General features: G+C 44.9%; 1 protein-coding gene across 13 annotated transcripts in view; it reads right to left on the bottom strand.

The window, feature by feature from the left end:
* Positions 1-24,730, bottom strand: part of BIN1 (bridging integrator 1) — a 90,345-nt gene extending 65,615 nt beyond the window's left edge. For 3 of the 13 annotated variants that reach the window (XM_036386908.2, XM_036386909.2, XM_036386917.2), the window contains exon 1: positions 24,558-24,729. In XM_036386908.2, the coding sequence (XP_036242801.1) occupies positions 24,558-24,641 (84 nt within the window). In that variant the 5' untranslated portion in view covers positions 24,642-24,729. Of the gene's footprint in view, positions 1-24,557 lie in introns of all 13 variants that reach the window. The other 10 variants (XM_036386912.2, XM_036386920.2, XM_036386913.2 and 7 more) reach the window with 6 other exon arrangements.
* Between the last annotated feature and the right edge of the window lie 419 nt (positions 24,731-25,149).

Here is a 25,149-nt window from a genome sequence, read left to right as displayed (position 1 = left end):
TCCCATGTTTTCTGTATACATCTGGGGCCACAGTTCTAAATGACACCAACTCCTGCAGGAGGAATCAAGCACACAGTTCTCACCCTTGCTGCACAGCTGACTTCACCCTCAGCACACTTTCAAATGGTGTTTAAGAGGCCTCTTGGAAATTCAGGCATGAGTTTGGAGTTCTCTGTTCACTCCCACCAAAAATGGGCAAATCCAAGTCTTTTGCAAACCTCTTGAGTTACAATGAAGATCCATAAAGTTACTGTGCCCAGATAATAAGCAAAAGGGGAAAGATACAAGTTACAAGGGGGACAAGTTACCTTGCCACAAATTAACTCCAATTGCGTTTTCATTATCAGCTTAAGATCTCAGCTTCTAAAATACAACTCTCATCACAGTATCTGATTAGCAAGAGACACCCAGTATTTACATTGGTGCTTCTCATTTTAAAAAGATGAGATTAGCTTCATTTCAACATAAGGAAAACCCCAGAAGCATTTCAAAGAAAAATAGTCAAACAGGGAAAAAAAAAATAAACCCACCACTCTTTCAATGTTTGTGTTTAATAAAGTTGAGAGTTCCCACAGAAAATACTTGCCACTGAAGACTTGATTTTGTCAAAGTTTTCAGCCACAACATTTGTCATGGTAATGAAAATGTCTTCGTACCAACCCAGATACAGAAGATTAAAGACCACCTGGCTTGTTCTGTGAGTCATTTGGTGCTAATCTTGTTATACAGGCTAACAATAAAATCATAATGTCTGTCTGGAGCCTGAAGGCCTCGCTGACCTTCTGTGGTTAAAGCACACTTATTCCACTGCTAGCAGCACTCACTAAAGAAAGGCTGGAAATGCCTCTAGTTGCTTTTATCTCCTCTTGCCCAAGAGTTTATTTGTAAAGGGTTACCAGGAGCCAGCAAGCCCAGATACAACTCAAGCTCTCTCTCTATCACAGCAAGCCTATTTAACTACATCACTCCTGTTCAGATCTCATGCACATTCACTGCTGCCCACCTTTGGTTATGCCATCACCAACTGTACAGCTTTGTAAAGTCCCCTCTAACACTCAACATGGCCTGCAAGAACACCATCAGGACATCTTTGTGTCTAAAGTCACTTTATGCCATCTTTATATCTAAATCTTCTATGCCAAGATTTCTGTATTTCACAAACTTTTTCTGGATTGCCTTTGAAGTACCAAGAGCCAGTCTCTTGAAACTCCACCTCACACACTTTAAGTCACACACAGAGAACAGAGAAGCCTCTGCCAGTATCTAAGAGCATTCACATCCTCTTACATTACATTTCATATTCAACTTGTTGAATTGACATGCAATAGACACCCTTGCACTACCCTGGATGACCAGGAGGGATTCAAGTGCACAATCTGCTTAAGAAGTGGGACCAAAGAACCCCCTAACAGTCCTGGACTCACTCTGGAGCAGTACAGACATGTACATCCCAGCCTTGCAGCAACTCTGCCCTCAGAGCAAAGTGGCCAGGCTCCTTTTCTGTTCAGTGCTGGCTGCGCAATGCTGCTGCAAGACTCAGTGGCACTGTAAAAGAGACACAAAGAGCTGCCTACACACACTGGAACAAGAGCAAACTCAGCTTAGTATACTTTCTAACTCACACTTTGATGCATTACAACCCTGCCCAGTAACCAGTCAGGCTGTGTTCTGGGTTACTGTCACTACAGGTCACCACCACAGTGACAAAAGCCCCAAGCTGTGACCTTCAGGTAGATTCATCACCATAGGAGCACTTACATGCCAGCAATCCATCTCATTCTGCTGCACAAAATTTACCCTGAAAGCCAAATAAAAAGAAGGGACCAAACAAGTTTTTGTGCTTCTGTCTCACCAGGATACATTTAAATGCTTTGTTACAACAAGCAGGACAAGTTATCTGTTCTAAAACCTGCGTCGTTTAAACATTAACTGTCTCCAGACAGTCATGTACAACTTTGTGTAATGATCAGTCTCTTAAACAGCTTTTTGAAAAGCTTGTCCCTGAACAGAGCCATGTTTGAATCTTTACTATAAAGTCAACATCTAAAGCATTTTTATTCCAGATAATTACATGCAAGCAATTTTGCCCTTCTTAATTGCACACATGAAATACAAAGAGGCCTCTTCGACTTACCCAGTTCCTTGCAGTAGATTTTATCCATAGGTAATGCAAGATTAACTTTTGCTTTGACACAGACCCCCTGTATCCAGGTGGTTCCCAAGCCTGCTTCTATTCTTGCTGCTGCTGAAGTTAGGGAAGAGCAAGAACCAGCTAAATAAGGGAACTAAGATTTCAGTGACTAAAGTGATTGAAGGTTTTGTTCACCTACCCAGAAAATGAAATTCCCAGAGAACAAACCCTGCAGAGGAGAGTCTAGATCTATGCTCAAGGGGAACAGGAAGGGCAAGGGTTCAATACACAAAATAAGGCAGAAACCACAATGATCTGGCACTGTAGGAAGCATCAGAAAGCAGCCACACGGGAGTTGCCATAGAAGTTACTCCTTCTCTGATTATCCATGAAAGCAATTGTCAGTCAGGACGTGAGATGAAGAGCCAGGCAAACACAGGCATCAGCCAAACATCCTCCACCATATATTACCAAAAATCATCCTTCTCAGAAGAGACAAGGGAACCAATGAGGGAGCCACTCAGTGCAAAGCCATCTCACCATTCTGGAAGCCAGATCTGAGCAGGCAATTTTGGTTTGCTCATGTTTGGATAGGAGGGAGTGTCCAGCTCTCACCAAGATATTGTGCACCAACATAGTGGTTCAACACAGCATGGGTGGGGGTTGCCAGGGTTTACTAAAAGGTACCCCAGGAACACAAAGAACACATGAAAGGTACACTGTCATTCATCTAACTTCTTCACAATGGGGAGAAAACCCCACTGAGTTTTCAGACCACAGCCACAAACAAATCTGTTACATCAGCCCAGGATTCCAGATACAGGAGACCATGTTAGGAAAAAAATAAATGCCTGAGCTCACTCTGCAACAGTCATGCTAGATTGTAGGATGGTGGTTCAATTTTTTTTTCCCCAACTGTAAACAGCACAGGGAGTTACACAGACAGCAAGGCCAGAAGATACTGGGTTGAAATTACAGATCTGGCAATAAACACAAAAGAATGTCGCGTGATTTTCAGCATGTGGTCTGCAGACTTCAAGGCCAATGAAGAACAACTATGGAAAGCAAGCTGTATATCTGGCATTTACAGAGAAGGCCAAATCCCTGGAAAAGAAAATTAAGGCCCCACGACCCAAGAAAAGGTTTGAAGCCCTCCTCTAGTTCATCTAGAACATGGATGATACTTTTTTCATGAGGTACATTCCTCTCCTGGTTTTAAGGGAACCGCCTTTAATACCACAGACACATTCACATATAACTCAGCTATGGGGAGCCAGTACCTGGTGTGTCTGTAAAAAGAACAAGCACCTCATTAAGACTAACACAACACATTCTGCTCCCATTATGAATAAAGATTTAAACCTGGAATGAGTGGGGTATGAAACAAGATAACCATAGTGATAAGATTTCTTGCTAAAAGCCTTATAAAGCCTTCTCTGTTTTCTGTAATTCCCAAGCAGAAGTAAGGGGAACTAAGTAATATCTCTTTCTTGGTTTTTAAACACAGAGCCATGCCAGTCAGTACAGCTGCCCAAGTCATGGATCCAGCAAGGCTCCTGCCCAGCCACATGCAGCCACACCAGAGTCATGGCTGTGGTCGCTGCCCCTCAGCCCCAGGTGCTGCAGGCGTGCTGGCTCACACGGGTGTCCTTCCAGCACAGTCACACCAGCCTCCTGGGCAGCTCCTACACACTAATTTTGGCTCAGCATGGTTTTAATAAAAATGAGTCATGACAGCAACCAAGCAAGCCTTCCATGGCTGTGGCTACCCACACTGGTAGCTCAGGAAAACAAAAATGGCACATGCACACATCTCTGTGCCTTCCTTCCCACAAGGCAAGTGCCATCACCTGAATACTTCTGCTGGCACTTGCAAGAATGAAGGTAGGCATTGAGGCTGCTGTCAGCAGCTGCTCCCTCCATTCCCCACCACACTGGACAATGCTGCAGATACCTGACGGGCACGGGACACTGTTACAAAACCTCCCTGCTGGATCCTATCCTGCCACAGGTTTCACTTCCTGCTCCTGAAACAGTTCTGCGTGACAACAGCCAAGCAAGCACAGGAACTGGAGCGCTCCCATGGAGGGGAACAGAAACCTGAGAAGGGAGAAGAACTTCTCTCAGCAGGTGGGTGCTCCCCAGCTCATTCCCCAAGTCCCAATTTGCTCCTCCAACACCTCTCCCCACCAACCACAACTTTACTTTCAATGATGTGCAGCCTGCAGAGTTTCAATGGTGTTAAGGGCTATTACTGAACAAAGACAGGGTTTCGGAAAAACAAAACCAAACCCCAAAACAAACACACAACTGAAAGATACTTTATGCAGCTAATCTAAGAGTAAAGGTAGAAGAGAACAAGGTAGAAGAGAACATGTTCGTCACTGTCTATTCACTGTTTGTTACCTGCACCTGGCCACAAAGGGTCACATTCACCCAATATTTAGCTTCCTCCTGTGCAAACCTCGACCTCACTCATGTCTTTTCTCCTCTCCCAGAATGACAATAGAAAGCACTCTCTGGTCAGTGTGGCGACTCCAAGCTGAGACACACACACACCCCCCCAGGAGGCTCTGAGATCCCGCTGGAATCGCTGCAGGATGCCCCAGCAAGAGGCAAGTGCTGAGAAGCACGTCCATGCCCCGGGCTGCAGCTCCCAACAAAAGGAGCCTTTGTCCCCCGGTGGCTTTTGCAGGACTGTGCCAGAATCAACAGGGATCGATTCCAGCAGCGCTAGGAAACAGGATGGGGCAGGAAAAAATAGGCTGGGCTGTTCCTACCTTCTGCTCACCTCTGACTTGCACTGGGGGGGGCTGCATATCAAAGGAACCTGGCTTTTAAGAAGAGTACCATCCTAAAAACCTTCAGGTACTTGATATGAGACATAGGATCCATCTTCTGTAGACAGCTTAAATATGTATATTTAAAAAGTACTGCCAACTAACCACTTCCAGGCAAGAGACCTGATGGTAGCAGTTTCCAGAGTCAAAGTTCTGCTTTAATTCATCTCCTGCAAGAAACAATAGTACCTTCCTTTGAAGTACATTTTCCAGCACAGATGGGTACAGCATCCCCTCCACCCTCATTTCCAGAATGGAACTATCCTGCTCAGGGGATAGAGAGAAAACCTGCTTTGCACTGGAGAAATTCCCAAACCACAGAGGAGTCTTTGCAGAGGCACAGTTTCATACATACTTTAAAGCTTTCCCAAGAAGGCCACTGAAAAAGCCTCATTTCCCACTCTCCTGCCTCTGTATCACTGTCCCTCCGTGTGCTACCCCAAGAATGCAAGGGCTAAATGCTGAAACAGGATTGGCAACCAAACCTCAACTCAAAATAGCAACACAGGTTGGGTTGAAAGTAACCACTGGTTTCAATGTCCCAGCCTGGCTCACAAGGGGTGGAATTGAATTTCCAAGTAGCACTGCTGCACTTATGCCCTCCTGTAAATTATTGAGCCATTGTTTTCACTAAGTCACATCAGCGAGGGTGGATTTTGGGCTAAAGGACTAGAAAGGCTGGGCTGTTTCAGCAGAATGTCCCCTGTTTCTATCACTCTGGAAAACACCAAGCTTTAGACTTACTAAACTTGTATTTCAACACTAAAAAATTCCCACCCCTTCCTAAAGAGGAGAATCACTGCCAAGTCTTTTTCTTTTTCAAGATAAGATGCTGAATTCCAGTCTCAGCATTTCAATTTTTTTTAAACTCTTAATTATACAAGGGAGATGCAGATAAGTCAGACACAATTTGAGACAAACCCATTCAAATTCAGTGGTTTAGGAACCAGTTTATTGACTGAAAACTTTGGCTTTGCTCACCAAGAGTAATTTCCAAACCTCAATATTTACATACCTTCTATAACACTTGAAGTTCTCACTGAGATTCGAGCGTTTAAAAAAAAAAAAAAAAGCATGAATCTACTGTTCTAAGCAACACAGAGTATGACCCAATATTATGGAGATAAAACTGTAATGGCAAAGCTCCAAACCAACTTTACCACATATCTTCACAGTTCATGCAACTTCTGGGGTAGGTTTTGCTGTCCACTCAAGACAAATCTCCCAAGAAACTGAGTGCTGGGTTTCTGAGACTTCATTACGGTCAGATTTTTAAAGAGATACCATCTAAACTGTTACAAAATTATTTTTATATTTAAACTGTTTTTAAAATTATGTAGCTTTTTGAGACAGTTTCTCAGGCTGATGAGGCCACTGCAATTGTGGCTACTCTCAGGATGTGCATAGCTAGTCTCAGGATGAACTTTGGAAAGCAATTAAGAGCTTAAAATGACTGTATATTGCCCAAATCACTAATTAAAATTTTGAATCAAAGAAGAGCCAATGCACCTTGTAATGTTATTTCCTCAGTAAGAACTAGAGCCCTATTATTAAATGCAGGCTAGGATCTAAGAGGCAGCTCCATCTGGATTCTGGTCTGATTGCACAGCTGCCACAGGCAAAGTTTAAAGATGATGAGAAGAGGAAAAAAAAATAGAACAATGAGGATATAGATCAACAACTAAATAGATATTACTGTGGAACACCACAGATCCTGAGACAGAAGCCTTAACTTGGAAGAGGAAGGGTCACCTGTGTTTTGGCTGGTCTATGATTAGAGGACAGAAAGCTCTGGGGAGTTGTTTGATGTGACAGCTTCAGGTTTTCCAAGAGCAGGAAAATACAGTCAAAGCAGGGGCACTCTTCCTGACACCAAAAGGGAGCTGGGAGCACAGACAGGCTCCCAGGGCTTCCCTTGGAGCTCTCTGGGGAAAGCCCTTCTCAGTAGCTGAGGAGGGTATCCCCTCCTTAAGCACTTGGCTGCCTGCCACGTGTGGAGATGGCTGGGGATTACCATGGGGGATTGGAAGGAAGGTGGGATTGGAAGTAGGAACTGAAACAATGCACAGCTGATGCTATCTAGGCCTTAGGTGCTTTGCTAAGCAGATGAAAGGAAGAAATAAATGCACAATCAGAGCTGATCACCAGTTTCTTGTGAAGGGGAGCATCCAGCTGCAGCTATTTTTTCCACGTGCACCTGCAGGCAAGTGTAAAATGGTTGGACATCTTCCTCTGAAACAAACACAGAACCTTCTTCTGTATCAAAAGAAACAAGCACATCACACAACAGCACTGGTACTGCCCCAATGCAAGCACAAAATACTTTCTTTCTCATCTCTGACTTCAGAGCAGGGACACAAATAAACCAAAGATGCTGGCTGAAAGCAGGCAGTCTGTCTCTGCCAATCTCTGCCAGCACACACAACACAAACCCAGAACACTTCTGCCCCAGAGAGCAGGGCAGTCTCTCCCACAGCACTGCCAGGAGGAGAGCAGCCTACGTGCAAAGGCTTGGCACACACATGCTCAAAGACTTTTTCACTCCAACACAGAACCACTTCCTCTTCACTATTTGAAGACTTCAGAATGAGACCTCTAGAGAACAAGTAACTTGGCCATAGCTGTACAAGGAGTACTCAACACTGCTACAAAATAACCCTAAAGTACATGTAAGTCAATAATAAACAATAATGTTTACTACAGAAGGAATGGAGAAACTATCACAGCTCCCTTCAAACCCAGGAAAATCTGCACTGAAAAACTGCCTCTGTTATAGATGCACTGTTCAGTTTTGTACAAACCATGATGCCCTTCTGCATCATTACCTTTCCTTTCTGTCACAGTGGGGCCTATACTCCAACACAGCCTATGAGGAAGCACAAAATAACTGATATAAAAAAAATCAGGTGCTTAATTTAAGAATTCCAAGCATTTTCCCTTACCACTGCTGGGGCCATTGTGTATGGCAGCACTATGTTCTTGCAAGATCAGATTTCTGTCAGGTAGACAAGTCCAGCTGGCTTCTTCAGCTACTGCTGAAGGAGATAAAGATGTTGATTATGTTCCTGGCTCTCTTTCAGCCTTCCGGGTTTTAAACACTGGGTAATGGTGAGGGAGGAATAAAAAAACTGTTTACTTCTGCAACCTTGAGTCAGCTTTGCATGGGCTACATCTCAGCCACACAGGGCATTTCCTTCTAAAAAGCAAGGACATGAAGTTAAAAAAAAAAAAAAGTGAAAGCCAGTCTAAAGGGTTCAAAAGAACATTCCCAAGTGGTCATTCTCAAAGTGAGATTTCCTCCTGGGCAAGTCAGGATTGAAGCATCCAGGATGTACAGATATTGGTCCCAAGATATACTAACAGAGGTAAATAAACACAGCTACTCCAAAACTCTTTTCTTTTTTTCCTGCACCCACATGTTCCTAGCAAGAACTATTTCTGAAGCCCAAAGAAATGAGCTGCAGTGGTGCAACATGCCCCAAGGACAAAGCACAAGGACAGGGGAACTGACTGACCTCACATCTCCTCCTCTTCTCCCCCTGCAAGAGCCTCCCAGAGCAGTCACAGTTGATTGAACAAAGGATATCCTGACTTGTACCTTTCTTTTCTTTACAAAAATGGCAAAATCAGTCCAAGCATGACTGATGACTAGAAGGAACACTAGAGAGAATGACAGCAACAAACAGAAAGCAGATCAATGGGTTTTAGTAAGGAAGCTATAGAGCCAGACACCAAAGGTAGCAGAAAGCACTACACATGAATTTTCATCTCTCAGCCTGTCACCACAAAAACAGATTGTTTTCCTACGTTTTCATCATGTTTCCAACCACTTGTTAACATCCCTGCTTATCCTGGCCACAGTTTCAGGATAACACCAAAAATCTGTCTGGGTTGGTACAGGCAGATGGGGTTAGAGTAGCAGGGCTACCATCACTACTGGAGACAATATCCTGTGAATAAAAATATCACCAGAAGGTTACTATGGTCAGAAAACTAAGGGAGGCAGCAGCAGGAGGAAGAAATTAAAGAAGAGTTTCTTGTCTCAACACACAGCCTCTTTTCCACATTGTAATCTCCCATCATCCAGAGACTCCTTACAGGTGAGTGCTTGAAGCATGGCACAGGAATCTACACATCTTTCAGATCCCAGTTTCCCCTTTTTGCATCTTCCCCAATAGCTTCACCACAGACAAAATCTTAGGGATGGGAGGAAGGAACAGAGGGAACAGGAAGGACTTAGGACTTATGAACAGCCCATCACTGATAACCACCCCTACAGTAACAGACCAGAGCAAATGAACCATGCTCTCTGTTTGAACAGCCTTCCCTCCAACTCCAACCCTACTTTTTTAAAAAAGAAAGGGACATTACTCAAGTCTTTTGAGTTTCCATGTGGGATGGAGCCGATTTGGATGTTACAGGGTCACATTAGTGCCACAGATCCACCAACAGCTCAAGGAGGAACAGAGGAGGAAGCTCCAAAGGCAGCAGGTTCCAAACATGACAATTTCACCTCCAAAAACAAGTGCCTGTTTTATCTGATGAGGAAAAAAAAAATGCTTTTTTGTCTGTTCTCCATTCCATGAAACAAGGAATTAGTCATCCCTTAAAAAGGACAGCTGGTTCCTCAGCACCAGGAGACAAAAAAACCACAGGAATAATTTATTTTTTTTCTGGCCCCTTCAACCCTTGCCCCTACTCATTCTGGCTAAAAATATCCATCAAGGCTTTTGATACCCTTCCATACCTACAGCCTGACTGGCTTTGGGCCCACACCATCCCTGGGCTCAAAGAATGTGCTGCAGGGCTCCTCCCTCAACACAGAGGTCAGCTGTCCCTTTCCTTCCCACTGCCCATCACTGCAGGCTCTCAAGGAGGGCTTCACTTCCAGGGCCTGCCACTCCACTGTCCCATCCTGGTTTTCATTAACAGCTCCATTCATAATGGTGAAACCTTAACTCACCCAGGCAGCCCAGCTGTGCTGCTGCTCCTTGCTGCCTGTGGATCTGTGTCTGCAGGGCTCTGAGGACAGGCAGGGCACACTGCACAGGCAGCCTCTGCCAAGGGCAGCAGGGGCTTTAGGAACCTGTTCCAGAGCAGGACTCAGCCCCCACCAATACCTGCTGCAGAAAAACAAGGCACACCATCACACTCTAGGGATTTCTTTGGCAACCCCTTTCTTTCCTGTCCTTCTGAAGGAGCGCTTTTCTAGACACGAGCTGGCACTAGGGCCATTTCCCCTGAAGAAAAAGCCTCATTTCCCCCTCTGGAGCCCCACTCCAGCCCTCACTCCTCCTGTTCTTCATTACCCCTGGTGCAGCTGGACTGTTTTCCTGTTCAGCCCCCTAAAACACATTTGTTCCTTTCACAGGATCAGACCTCCTGTGACAAGGAGAACATTTCCATTCCCTTCCTCAAGCAGCCTGTGCCACTCCCACTGCAGTGTGCTGCTCTCAGACACTGAGCACCACGAGGTTTCTGAGGCCAGGTCCCTCCTTCAGCCCCTGCTGCCCACCCACGGCTGGCAGAGCATCCAACTGCTCCCATTGGACATCCTGCTGTCCCACCAGGTAGGACTCTGCTCCTTGCACCATGGGAGAGGGCTGGACCTAGGAAACAGAGGTTTTAGAGCAATTCCAGCTTAGTTTCCAAGATTTGGCAGGGCAGAAGGGACTATTTATTTTTCTCCTGTTTTATTCCAGAAGACTTTACTGGGTGCCTCAAATAACACCACAACTCACTGGTGACAGTTTTAATGACACAGCTTCCCACACAAACACCTTACTGTCTGTCTCCTCAAGTTCTTCAGGGCAGAGCAGTTCCCCAGAGCTGATTTTTGGTTGACTTTTTCCCAAGCAGACTACACTGTTTTGCCAACTAACAAGTCTGCCAGCTCAAATTCACCTCCTGAGCACCTCTCCCTTCCTTCCTTCCTCAAGTATCCATTAACTCCCATTAATCCATCCTCCTGGATAATCAGAGTAATGCTCTTTGAACACATAACACAGGGCAATGCCACTCTCTGTCTGCAGGTTGTGTTAGAGGGCATGGTGACCCTGCAGGTAACATGATTTGGAATATTATGCTCCAGAGCCTCCAAATAATCCATTTATGGAGAGGGGTCCCCAGAACAGGGCATGACTACTGCAGAAAAGGCACTTTTGCTGAGTTTCCAGGCATACTCAAATACACCTGGCTAAACAGCAACTTACTGCAGTCCTAAAACAAAGTGTTCCCTCCCCTCCTCCAACCACCCTGGACAGCATCTCACCTAATTTAAGAGTGGCATTGGATGAATCATTTCTGGCTGTGTGACAGAAAATCATCTTGAGAAGAGCTGGCAGCATGATTTTCCCCTCCTTTCCTGGTAAATCGCCCAGGTCATCAGCACCCACACTATACAGAATTGTCAAAAAGCCAGTGCATGGGAACACCAAAGGAGAAGACACTGGGACTCTTAACCATCACAACAATCTGCTTTTCTGACTCACTGGCCTTGGTGCAGGAACTGAAAAAGGCTTTGGCACCCATTGCAGGAGAAACCAAACTGGTGCACCATGAACCAGCAGAAATGGAAAGCTGCTGTTAGCACCTATCAAATACCTTGGAATTCAGGTGGCAGGGAAACTGTAACATCATGCAGTTCTCTCTTTTGTCCCAGGAAAAGAGCCAGTTAGATTTCATTAGTCGGTGAGCTGTAGCCTCATCCCTCATTCCCCCTTCTGTGCAGTCACAGCCAGCTCACCCCGTGCATGAAGAGGCTGGAAGGAGGGCAGGATTCTCACCCATTCCTGCCAGCCTGAGGAGCTCAGACTCAGTGAATTCAACAAACAAGGATAAAGACAGTTTTTCATCCAACAGTAAAAACTGATTTTTGCTGCCACTTAATATTACAAACAAAGCAAATTAGGGTATGACATTAACATTAAGGATGTGGCTTCTTACATAAAAAACCCTCAAGTGACTTTCAGAAGTGACTGAGATGTAGCACTAACCTCTGAAACTGCTCCAACAACAACAAAAAGGTCAGTGCAAGTGGGAGACTGGCCCAAAAGCACTGCAACAAAAAGCCAGCCTTGGAAATAGGTGAACAGCACTTGTTTGACCTAAACTGAAACCTGAGTAGAAGCAAAGATCTATCTTAAAAGTCTGTACTCACTGTTATAAGAGAAAATTAATGTCCCTTCTATATGTATAATATCAGCCTTTATAAGGGTCACTTTTCTCTAGAAAACTGCCATATTGACAGTTTAAGAAAACACAAGAACAGATCTCCAGGATGCACGAGTTATTTTCCTCAAAGCAATCTACAGCATGTTTACAGAAAGATACAAATAAATCCCTGGCTCTCCGGATGTTTTGCAAGCACTCTCTGCAAAGGCCAATCAGTTAAGATGAGAGGTTCTTTTACCTACATAACCCCAGGCTCAAACCAAGCATCTCCTCTCCCACAGAGGGCATTTAGGAACAAGACAAGCCTCGAGATGGTGAACTGGCTGGGGACCCTGGCGTGCATCGAGTACTGACACAAACCCTGACATATCAGGATTTTTTTATTTGAAGATTTTAGTCTCTTCACTATGTTCAACATTTTAGGTATTTTCTCCCTCCCTCTTCACCCACAGCTTTTGCAGTTTAGCTCCATTTGTCAGTCAAGTCTAAATTAAGTGGTGCTCCAGCAGGAGTGGGGCTGTGACAGACAGCATGGAAAAGCAGCTCCCTGTCTCCCTGGCAGGATGCTTGGTCTCTGCACTCTCACTGTGCTACACTCACACACTTGCAATGCAGTTCAGTGTCTGCCTAGCCCGAGGCCACCCAAGCACCTTCAAAAGATTCCTTTCCAAGGCTCCTCCTACATTCGTTGATTTATCTTGTTACTCCTCTCTCTCTCATTTCTTTAGGTCATTTTGCATTATGCCTGCCCTGCAGGTACAGCCCAAGCACTGTGTTCTAGCATGAATTCAAGGGTTGGTTCTCAGTTATAACCAACATTATATAACAAACTAAAAAAAAGAATTATTTCGTCCTTTTTTCTTTCTTAAATATATCTATCTTCCCACCCCCCCATCCATCTCCAAACATTTGACTGATTGTCATGTTCCCTACAGGTCTAACTCACTGTGTTATTTAGTGGAGTTTTTTTCTCCCTTCTATAAGTGAACAAGCTTGCCTTGCTAAACAAAAGCTTATGAGGAAAAAAAGTATTGGGTTTTATTTATCTTATCCTGTTCTTTACAGATTTTAACAGTTAAAAAGAAAACAAAGGTATTTCCCTCTTATATCCTTTACTCTTCACACACACCCTCCCCCCCCCTTTATCTTTAAGGACATGAAAATGTCCTGCTTTTTCACCACCCAGGCTTTTGAGAATAAAAACAAATCCGGGCAAATGTGATTTAAACTTCACTTCCAATTTTTTCTTCATCTATTTTATAGCCTTCAGTCAGGAGTTTCAGAGAGTCAAAACATAAGCTAAAGAGAACATAAAATTAAGAAGTTGAGTGCTAGCACAGGTCTAGTTGAGCTGAGCTGGGACAGAGGCAAAGCTCAGGCACCATCCCACTGCCCTGTGGTCTGCTTGTCTTTTCCCTGTTCCCACACTTTTTCCTGCCCTCTAGTCCCTCATCCAGAACTTGCCATCAAATCTACCTATGAGAGGAGGGATTTGAAAGAAAACCAGGTTAAGCAGCACAACCAGAGGGTTGATAATGGAGCAGCAGAATGCAGAACAGAGGAGGAAAAGGTGCAGCCAGAGATGACACATCTCAGTGGCAGAGGTGGTTTAAGAGTGATGTGAAACAGCTGCCCCAGCAGGAGTAGCTGGGTCAGGTTAAACTTCAGTCTGTAAAGGCAAGACTTTATCTATGGCAGGCAGATGGAGACACAAAGAAAGTGCTCCAGCAACAGAAGACAGGGCAGCAAGATAACTATCCAGAAGTGGTCACTTCTCCCACCAGAACAAACCCAATGCCAGAAGCAGGCACCTGCCTCAAGAGATGTGGGAGACTAAGAATATTAAGAGCTTAAGCCAGAGTTTTCAGACTTTGAATGCTTTAATCTTGACACCTTAATCCGATGGCCCAGTTCCTGAGGTGCTGAAAACACAGCTCCACCAGGAGACACAGCTCCATCGGGGTCAGCCTCAGTCTGTCATGCCTGGGGTGCACAAACTGCACACAGGTACCACTCTACCATCACTATCACTGTCCCAAAGACAGACCACTGCCCCCTCAGCTGCTGGGTGTGCTGGTGACATCTGGCCATCCTCACCATATGCTGTTGTAGGCCTCATTCTTAACTGTGGGGGCAATTTTTTTCTACTTGGTTTGCTCTTATTCAAAGCAGGCAGCTAAAAATGCTGCATTCCTGAGTTCATGCTATTCAACAAAGCAGAAACTGGAGAAAATATGTATTTATCAATATCCTGAAAATAAAGGAGGAGGAAATTTCAGTCTCAAGAAAGCAGGTAAATTTCCACCCTCCCTTCTCTGCCCAGCCTTAAGCAGACACCAAAGAGAGGCCAAAAAAAGTGGCACAACTGTGGAGCTAGATAGCCACTACATCCTAGCTCTATAGTTAATAAAGCCAAATGGCATCATTTAATTCAGCTGGCACCAATGTGACATTCCAGGCAACAGGACTTCAGCAACATCAACATCTATTACTTGGGTAGGCATTTAACATAGCTTAATTAAACCCTATCTATAGCCAACAGTAACACTAGCAAGAGGAATAGATAGTATAAATAGTGTTGTTTGCACAAATTCCCCTTCTCAATTCCTCTGCCTCCTCCTCTGCAACACTCATTTTAAATGCTGATACTTTTGCATGAAGTATTTTTATTTTTACACAGGCTCTGATGCAGAATGAAGCAACCAAATCAGGAAAACATAAAAGGCATTTGAGGCCATGACTGAACTGGAGAAAGAGATAGAGGAGCAGGTGCATGCTAGGAGGGAGGGGGCCAAAGAGCTCTTACAAGGCAAAACAATGCTAGAGGGGGACTCCAGAAGGGACAGGCTGGATGCAGAGCCCTTAGAGGCCAGTACAGCTCCTTCACAGGTTCACAACCACCTTGCTGAACAATGAGAGTTTCTCAAGTGCAGGACAGATTTGGAACACATGGCACACACAATGGGGCACAGAAAAGACATGGGCATCTGGATCAGCCATTGCAATTCCCTGAGCTGGAAGGTGATAGCTGCAAGGGATCAGCCATGGGGGATTCAGGAACAGTGCCCTCCAGGGCCAGGTTGAGCTACAGAACGTGGTTTGTCCCATCAAAGTGGGAACATATGGATCAACAGATGATCAGCTCTTGGTTCTTCCCTAGCAGCTTTTGAACAGCTCTTCTCCTTTTTACCTTTGCTTTTTCTTCAGCAGAGCTGAAGGGCAAGGAACAGTAAATTAGAGAGCCAGGCTTGATAAGGCAAGTCCTCTGGCTGTGAATGAGTGTTAAGTCCATCAGCTTCTTTGCCAGAGCACTTGTTAAGAATCTGGGCCACGCTGGTTTTGGAGAGGAAAATCACCACAAAGTGCTCCCCAAAGAGCCTCCTCAAAAATGAAGGCCTCAGCTGGAGACTTGGGACTGCCAGCTCGGGAGACATTCCAGCTAAAACACCCCAGCTCCAAGTCACCTTCATCCAGCATGACAAAGCAGCTCTTTTAACCTACTCCATCCACAGCCTCACAGTAAGGGCATCCAGCCCTGATAACGCACACTTCCTCCCTGAATTATTTATGGCCACCAAGGGTCACAGAATAAGGAGAGCAAAAGCCTCCAGCTTGGCAAAAAGCTCTAGTCTGGCAACTGACTCTGACATCCATTCACAGAGAAGTCCCAGACCATGAGCAATTGGGTGCAGCACACCATTCCAGAGCTCTGTGATTGATGGATCATGTCATCCCTCTGACCTTCTGACTCCCACCACGGTCAGGTGAACAAATCCTACTGTCCCAGCCCTGCACAAAAACTGTTCTTCCTCTCCAAAGAAAGACAAATCTCTTTTTCCACTTTCTTCAGCTACTTTCACAAAAATTTTACTATTCAAAAACAGTCCTGAACGTTTGACTACAAAACAATTCATATTAAACTTCTGCAAAAATATCTGAAAACCCTTTTACGTCTTTTGGAACACACTTTTACTGAAACAAACCAGAATCGTCTTTATTAACTGAGACTGTCCAATATTTACATTGGAATTGCTTCAGAATAGGGAATGGCCTTTTTTGGCAATACATAATGCAATCACACTGCAGATACTAACAAATAATCATACTGACTGCTTGCATGATGTAGGAAACGTTATCAGAGCGAGTACATCCTTTTACTAGCTCAAGTTTATTAACACACAATTAAGCTTGGCCTTTCACAATGGCTGCCCAGTCTAAACAGACAAAAAAAAAAATCCCTACTATCCCTCTACTGCAGAGGTCAGTTCAATACACTGAAGAATACCCACTTCACTCCTCTGCTGAGGAAGCTGTACCTTAAGGAGTGTTTCAGTCAGAACCCAAGTGTGTTTCTCCATCTGAATGATTTTACACTCTCCTTGAGCCTTTTGTGCCTCATGTGTCAGACTCAACACTTGGACCAAGGGGTCAGATTGCACCCACAGTGGGGAAAGACAGTAGCTCTCCAACACAACACTTTACTGCCTGAAAATTCAAAATTAATGAGCTGAACATTCAAATTCCAGGAAAGGAATTTCCTGCAATTTTTAAAGCACACTCTTTTTTCCCCTCAAGGTTTTGCCCATTTTTTCCCCACAATGACTGTAGAAGCAGGAATAAGGAAATAAGATTGGTCCTTCCACACTCAAGACTCACAGAGCTGGCAGGATCAAGACTTAAGTAGTTACAACCATTTACAGAATGGTTAATTTCACCTACAAGGCTGCTAGAGAGCTACAAGACCAGCATATCTGTTAAATAAAAAGATGCAGAGATCTACATTTTCTTCAAACGTCAGTCTTTATAACTCCTTGGTATAAGTTTGCATCTGTTGCTAGCACCATTCCAAGTAAATCCAATGGGAAGAACTGCTGTTTCACTCTGCAAATACCATGTAACTCAGTTCTGAGTTGGTTAAGTCACACATTATTGTTCCTGGCCTGATAAAATGTGCAATCAAGCCAAGTAGTACAAAGGAAAAAAAAACTCCAAAACCTAAAGTGTAAACACTTTTAGCTGTGTTTTCAAATACTGTAGTTTCTGTACCATTGAAGTTCCCTTTCCATCCCTGCTGGCAAACAAGCATTCAGCTCTAATACAGTTCCAAAGCAGAGTATTAGCAATTGCACAGTGAAAAATGTTTGCACTTCAGCTGTATCAACCTCTAATCTCCCTCCTGAAGAGCTAACTTTGAAACAACTGAGAAACTAATGTAGCTCTTAAACAAAGTTTAACACAAAGTTCCAAACCTATTTAAAATAAACAAACCAAATACAATCAATACAGAAGTCCCAAAAAAAAAAAAAAAGGAATTTCAGAACAGGTTACCAGCTTTTTTCTGAAACTGCAGAGAGGGCAGCACTCCTGCCTATCAAGAGATTAAATATAGCCCATGGTTTTCACAGAGGGATTAGTTGCTGTTAAGCACTGCTTTCTCCTTATTGGTGAAGTTCGCACTCTCCATCCTGCCTGGCAGCCTATATTAAGAACACACGGCCACCCAGACTTCTTCTTTCTTGTAAAGAATGGGACAGAAAGAAAGGCAACACTGTCTGGCTTTCAGGACTCTCCCAGCAGCACTTCTGTTGAAGTTTCTGAGAGTCAGCATTTCAATCCCCCAGCCACAGGTCTGAGTAAAGCTCACTCCAACCCAGCCTAAACAGTAGAAAATTTTGTGCTGCACATGTGTACTAGCAGAGATCTGAGCAAACACAAAACCTATTTCTCATTTCATAAAGCTGCTTTATAGTGACTCTGCGAGACCTCTGTCTACATCTGTGAATGCCCCCAGCTCTGGGTCCCAAGTTCATCACAAAATGCAACTCCCTGCTCTGGCAAACCTTTCCTGAATGCAGACTCCCCATAACAAAGGAGAAACCCAGGAAAAAAAAAAAAAAGGAGAGAAAAAAGGAGAAAAAAAACAAATTAAACAATTGTCCAACTTCAGTAGGTTGAAGAATTTCTATTCCCTTCTGTTCCTTCACATCATAAATCTACAAATCTAAAGAGAACTACAAATCTACAGAGAGGTACTTTCTGAGTAGCAGCAAAGAAACAAAACTATGTAAGCAAGTTGGCATGACGAAAATATCACCAAAATGAAAAAAAAAAAACCTCATCAATCCTATTTTCTGTTAATAAATACATTTCAAGTTTTTCTCCAGGAATGTGGCACAGGACCTACCCTGCAGTATTTGCCAGCTGTATGAAGATCAAATGGCTTCAGAGGCTAGGAAAGTGCCCAGGGAAACCTGAACAGTCTGAGGTCCACCAGCCACTTGGATGCACCTGCTGAGAAGACACCTGACAAGATTTATTCATCCCCTGTGCCACTGCCAATAGCTCAGGCAAATTTGCAGGGGTTCCCCTCTCCTGTTCTGACAGTATTAGGTACTCAACTAATAGCATATTTAAAATTGATTTTGACTAGCAAGAAAATGGAAATTACTTTCTTCCCTCTCCCAACCCCTTCCTGTGAGAGATGTCCCCTTTTAGCTCAGTAGAAGAGATGCCAGAATGACACAGGTTTGGTGGCACTCACACATTCAATATTGTAGTTGCTGGGGAAACCCAAATAACCCTCAAGAGAAGGCTGAAACAGCCTGAAGTCAGAATGGGCCTTTTTGCACAATTCTACCTGCCAGCAGTGCTTCAAGGAGGCTTTATTTATATTTAATGTTTGTTCCCATCTCATTGCTCTGGTAGAGAATGCAGTCTCCTGGTCAGCATTAGTACAGTCTTACCCCATTAGAAGCTGCTGGTCTGCACACCCTGAATGGGCCAGCCCAGGTAGGGGCTGAACTGTGGCCAGCTCAGGGTGACAGACCTGCCTGCTCTGCTTGGCAAACCGAGTCTGGCTTTGTAATCATGTCAGGGTGCCAGCACAGAACTTCTGGGAAGACAGGCTGACCCCTCTGTGCACAGGTAGGCAGCCAGGGCTGTAAGATGATCCTTGCAAAGTTGCAGAACTCACACCAGGGGCAGCTCAGGTGTCTGGTCACCATGGCAACAGCAGAAAAACACAGCCACTCTAATGCCTGTTAACCTAAGGGACCCTCTTGTCATCCCAAATGTTTCCAGGACCAGAGCTTTATTATACATTTGATCCCAAGCAATAGGGTCTTGTGTCTCTGTCTAAAGAGTCATGAACAAAGGAAAACTTGTGTTATTTCTAAAGGCCCTAGTCCAGTTAGATGCTGAACCCAGCTTTCCCCAATGGCTTGGCTACAGCCACGTGCAAAGAACAATCATGATGTTGGAAAGAAAACAAACACCTGTGCCTGGAAATACAAACCTTGCCTAACAGCATGCAGGATGGAGGTAGAGGCCAGACAAGCTTTGATGTCTCCCCCAGAGAGATGAGGTCTGAAACACTCTGCACAGCCTAGAGCCTCTTTAAAAGTCCACAGAGAAAAGAGATCTTCCAGATCCAGCTTCATTAACCTGATCTCACAAGAACTGCATTGAAGAGGACTGTTTGCAAGACTAGAACTTACAGGGAAGATAAAATGACAAGGAATAGGGTTGGGCCTTTTCCAATCAGAAAATTCATCCATCCATGAGATTCTGCTTCACATAAGAAATCTGTTGCCAATAGCCAGACAGAAGGGCACCTTCAGCACAGCACTGTAAGTGCACTGCCAGTCAAACCATTCCATGGGCAACGAGACATGTGGAGCCTGGTTTCCTATTTCACCTCCTCCCTGTACCATGCAGATTATCTGATACCAGTAATACAGTCTGAGCTCACACTGGAATCATCTGAACATTAGGGGCATTAATTCAGATCTTCCTGCTGTATCCAGTGCCTGTTTTCCAGCAACCTTTAGGCATAAAGTACCTTTGAGACTCTACCCATCCCCTAAGCCCTGCACTCTTAAAAAAGCAAGCTAACAAAGTAAAAAGCCCCGTCTTTGTCATCTGGGGAGTCCCTCAGAAAAAAAAAACAAAACATCAATTTTCCTGCCAGATCAGTAGGCAAAGAATACTTGTAGCTCTTCAGGCTATTTGTTCTTCACTGGCATAACAAGGCAGACTGCCACCAACCCATCCTACCCTATGCAAAGGCAAGAAAAAACCATAGAAGCTTTGCAGAGACAGAAGGACCCCGGAAGGAAAACTAATAAGGAATTTCTCTCAAGTAGGTAGATGGATTACTACTTCTCAGTAAGAGAGATTTCTGCATCTACCATTTATATAGAAAGGCTCCCTGCCCACCTGTAGAGTTTCTACAGAGCAGGGAGCCTCTGACAGGTCAATCCCGGTAACAGCTGTATTTAGATTTGCTTTAAGGTTCTTGGGTACTGCTCATTAGTATGGACTCCCACCTGCCTCAAAAGGGCTGAAATTTTATTCCAAGTGCTTCCTCCTGCAATGCCCCACCTATTGGAGCTTGACTTAGAAGGACAAAAACTGTCTTATCAGGGCAAACTCAAAATGCAAACCATGCCTCCTGCAAAGCCAGTTCCACCCAAACCACAACCTGTGAGACCAAGACTGCAGCCCAGGCTCCTTGGACTGTGCAGCCAGAGGCGAGCAGAACTTTGCTCTGACGGATAGTTTAACCAGGAATACTTCAAACACATGTGGGCAAACATCAGTGGAATTAACAAAGCCAAGAACAGGAAAACAAAGTGACATTTCATGGCAACAGGCAAGCCAGAGTCTGTGACTATAAACCACAGTCTACGACCTAAATGTGACTCCCTAACACGAGGGAGTTTGGATTTCCAAACTAAGCTTTAGCAGGTCCCATGTGGAAAACAAAGCCTTCCCCTTTGGTTAGGGATGGAGAGGGAGAAAAGGGGATGCCTTGGTTTGTTGGTACATCAGAAGATACCCATGACAAAACACGACAGTCTGTTCATGTCACAGAACACAGACTCCTCATTTTGCCCAGCTTTGTAACAAAAAGAGAGTGAGAGACCACCACTACTATAGGATAAGAACTTCCCACACTAAGTCTAAGTAAAAATAAGTTCATTCCTTTCTACTCTCCAGACCAAAAAAAGCTCCCAAGGGGGAAAAAAAAAAATCTTTTTTTCTGATGTCAACTTTACAGTTCATCTCCTCAGACAAAGTTATTAACCTGTATGCAACTTAAATCAACAGTTGGTGCCCATACAGCCAATACACCTTTCCACACTGAACCTCCACCTAACATGCAGAAGGAAAGCAAAGAGCCAGATGCTGTGACAAGGACACTGCCAGCCAAGATACTAAATCCAACTCTTTGCTCCTTGAGCTCAGCTCCCTGCTGGAACCACACAGAGTTACCCTCACCCCAGGATGGCATCGAGTCATCAAGATGCTGTTTGAATTTGTTCAAAACAGAAACATGCACATGCAGGTAGACACATCCAGAAACAGGACATTATTAGAGGGAAATGGGAATTGTGGAAACTGGGGAGATTTTTTAAATTTTCCAAAGTGTTAAAATAAAACACAAACTTTAACCAAGATAATGGATTACAGACATAAAGAATAAAAAAAACTTCACAGCCTCACTAGAAGAGTTTAAAAGAGCTGCAAACACCAGGCTCCCTCTAAGACACCATGACAGTGGGGGCATTACATTTTTACTCATATTTAAAAAGTTTAGAATTATGAAAAGTCCAGAGCTCAACATCTCAGTCTGAAAATCCTTCAGCTAAATTTAGGAGGAATAGATCATGACTTCCAGTCTAAATATCCTAATTAGTTGAAAAAGGTGATATGAGTTAGAAACAGTTGCATGAGTTCCTTCTGCAAGGTGTGTTCCTCTTGATAGCAGCATCAATTTATTTGATACATTTCACTGGACAACTGGCAAATTATTGCCCAGTATTGTACTTGAGGCTACCTCTGAGTAGAGTTGGAGGTTAAATGGGTGTCCATCCCCTTTGTAAAAAGCACATTCGACCATTGTAAAAAGCAAAAGTCGACCATTCCATCGTCTATTTCCTGTGGGATTGCTCGAGTGTCTTCCAAAAATAGCCGACAGTTTTGCTGAAAGGCTCAAAACAAATAGCACTTCTGAAGGAATATCTTACATAGTTTACATAATAGGCATCTCAGAAGGGGAAAAAAGGATGTGTACAGTGTTTCAATGTGAATTCTGCACTGAACAAAAAGACATCATTCTTTGCTTAGCACAAGGCTGAAATTCACCAGGAAGAAAACTGCTGAGGTCAAAGCCTCAGGGCTCAAGTTAAGAAGGAGATATTCTCAAGGGAAGAACTTTTTTATCCTTGATTCAAATGAAAATACAATATGGAAAAGGAACAGTCCGCTTGTTTAAGTCTCAAAAAGGAAAATTTCGACCCTAGCCAAAGTATATTCACAAAAAATCTAACGCATATTTAAGCTGTTAGCAGAACCACCTCTGCACACTTCTGCTTACTGTTTTTTTAAAATTATTTAACACCTGGTCCTTATCTCCTGACCCACGGTTCACCCTTCCTGCTAAACACAGTATCTCAGTTTATAACTAAATACCACAAGTGTAGAGTGTCATAACCACTGGTGCTTCCACATCACTTCATATTCAGCTGCATCTCTCCTCACAACCTGAAGGTTAAGACTGACATATATTCCTCAGTGAAAAACCTATCCTTCATGGGTAAAATACTGAATGCTTCACAAAAGAAGAATTGTTACGTAGAACCCTGCAGCAGTATGAAGAGGCAAGTCAGATGATGAAGCAAGCAATGCCATTTTTTTTCTTTTTTTGACAGCCCAGAGTTTTAAATTGTGCTGTTTGCATCAGGGTAACAACGGCTGAAGGGTCTAAAATTTGTGTTAGCAAGTGCTTTGGGCTTGTTTTCCTTTTCTCCTTAGAGCAAAACAAGCCGTGCTTTTCTCTTCCCAAAGAGACAAACAACTGCTTTCAGACCATGCAAATCACCTGCAATACCCAGCTAACTCTCGATTTTTATTGTCATTCCTAGTCCCCAAACACCACCAGGGAGTGAGCAAGGAAGTGAGCTAGATCAACAGCTGACAGAAATTTGTGGAAAATCCTGCTTAGGAAAAGAACCTGTGTGTGTTTGATAAGAGAGGGCAGGGCTTGGCAGGACACACTTGGTTCCAAGCTGCACCACTAAATATAAAACTCCATCAGCAGGCCCAGAAGCTCTACCACCTACCCTAATGTTAACTACAAATATGGTTGCCATCTGGTGGTTAACACAGAGTGAAGTTTAGCATCTGTGACGAGTTCAAGGTGGACCAGATTCCCTGTCCTGTCCCCTCTGGAACAGCAGTGGTATAAAGAAAACCACAGATGTGGCCATGTTCACTCTTGTGTACAGAGCGAAGCCAGGACCTTGCTGCTGCAGTTCCATACTGGATCTGGCAGTCATTGGGGAATTTTACAAGCAGTCAGACAAGTTCAAGGGATGCTCCTCATCTCAGCAAGCGAGCTAAAAGTAGTGGATGCAGCATGGGCAACATTAAATAAAAGTGGTTTGGGCTGCCATTCTCACCCAGCAGCGTTTTTGAGCAGTGTCAGAGATTGGTACAAGGCTCAGGCCAGCACTGCATTTAATCCCAGCCCTCCTAGATTAAATCTAGCTGCTAAAGATAACTCCCAGGGAACACGAGCAGCAGTGGGCAGATCTGCTCGCCCGCCCTCCCTCAAAGATGCACCAGTCCTTATTCAGTCAATGTCATCTCACAGCAAACCACTGAAAACCAAGACGAGCGTGCCCGCAATAAAAGCAGCTGATCAATGTCCCTGCGTAAAACGCCCGATAATCCCTTCCCAGAGCAGGCAGCTGGCATCAGATGCAGCATGCCAGAGGGATGAACAGGAAAAGTATCCATTGCATATTCCTGGCACCTTCTGCCGGCACAGGGGTGGGCGGAGAGCAGCGAAAGGGCTCCCGGGATTCAAAAATCCCCCCCCTCTTCTCAGCAGATCGGCACAATGTTTAGAGGCCGTACGGCTGGACCACCATTCCAAAACGAGGAGCTCAAGGTCAGCACAGCGAGCAGCGACTATCGCGCGATGCTGGTGAAGATAAGGAGCGAGTGCCCGTCTCCTTTCCCTCCCCATCTTTGAGGTTACGCATTCAGCGCTATGGCAAAGCACAGAGCCGCTCTCGAAAACGCTGCATAAAGCACACCCTAAATGCCACAAGCAAAGGTCTCCTCCTGGTGAAACAAAAAGCATCCGCGGATCCAAGCCGAGCGTGCGGCGCTCCTGCAGCCGGCCGGAGCCGATGCCATGTTTCCGGCGAGCCCGCAGCGCTCCAGCGGGGACACCCGGCATCCTCGGGATGCACAGGGCCCCCGGCTCCGCAGGCAGGGAAGGCAGCTGCCACCCCCCAGCAGGCACCCACTGCCAGACCCATCCCTGCTCCGGGCAGGGCTGTCATCCCCGGTGCCCGCGCCCAGCCCCGCATCCCGGGGATGCCCCCCTTCCCCGCTACCTTCTCCTGCGCCCGTGTCAGCCTCTTCTGCACGTTGGTAGCGAATTTCCCGGCCGTGACCCCCTTGCTGCCCAGCTCGGCCATCTTGCCTGCTCCTTTTAACGGGCTGCGAGCGACGGACCGGCAGGAAGGGGGGGAAAACCCGGCGGGCAGGCGATGGCCCCGGCCGTCACCGCCGCCGCCGCCCGCCCGCCGCCTTTTAAAGGGACAGCGCTGCCTTACAGGGACAGGCACGGGGGCAGGTTTGGGACGGATTTCCCCCACCCTGCCGCCTCCAGGTCCTCGCCGCTGCCCGTCCCAGAGGAAGCCAGCAGGGTGGGAAAGTCCGGGGAACACCGCAAGGCATTCGTCTTAGGTGGTGGGATGAGTTTGCTGCCGTCTTTCATCCCGCAGCAAAACGCCACTCTTGTTTTAAGAGACTTGTGCTACTAATTGTTATCTCTAATTGTCCAAATTCATAGGACAAAGGTACTTTCCAGATTACTCCTGGATATTCAAAAGCACAAAGGGAAATTTAAGTCCTTAAAGAAGGGCACCTGGAAATTAATCAAACCTCTGATTTTAAAAGGTGACATGAAATTTCAGAAGATTC

This window comes from Molothrus ater, chromosome 7, assembly GCF_012460135.2.
Source record: "Molothrus ater isolate BHLD 08-10-18 breed brown headed cowbird chromosome 7, BPBGC_Mater_1.1, whole genome shotgun sequence".
Taxonomy (NCBI): domain Eukaryota; kingdom Metazoa; phylum Chordata; class Aves; order Passeriformes; family Icteridae; genus Molothrus; species Molothrus ater.
The sequence above is the reverse complement of the archived record's forward strand: the minus strand, read 5'-3'. Positions and strand labels throughout refer to the sequence as shown.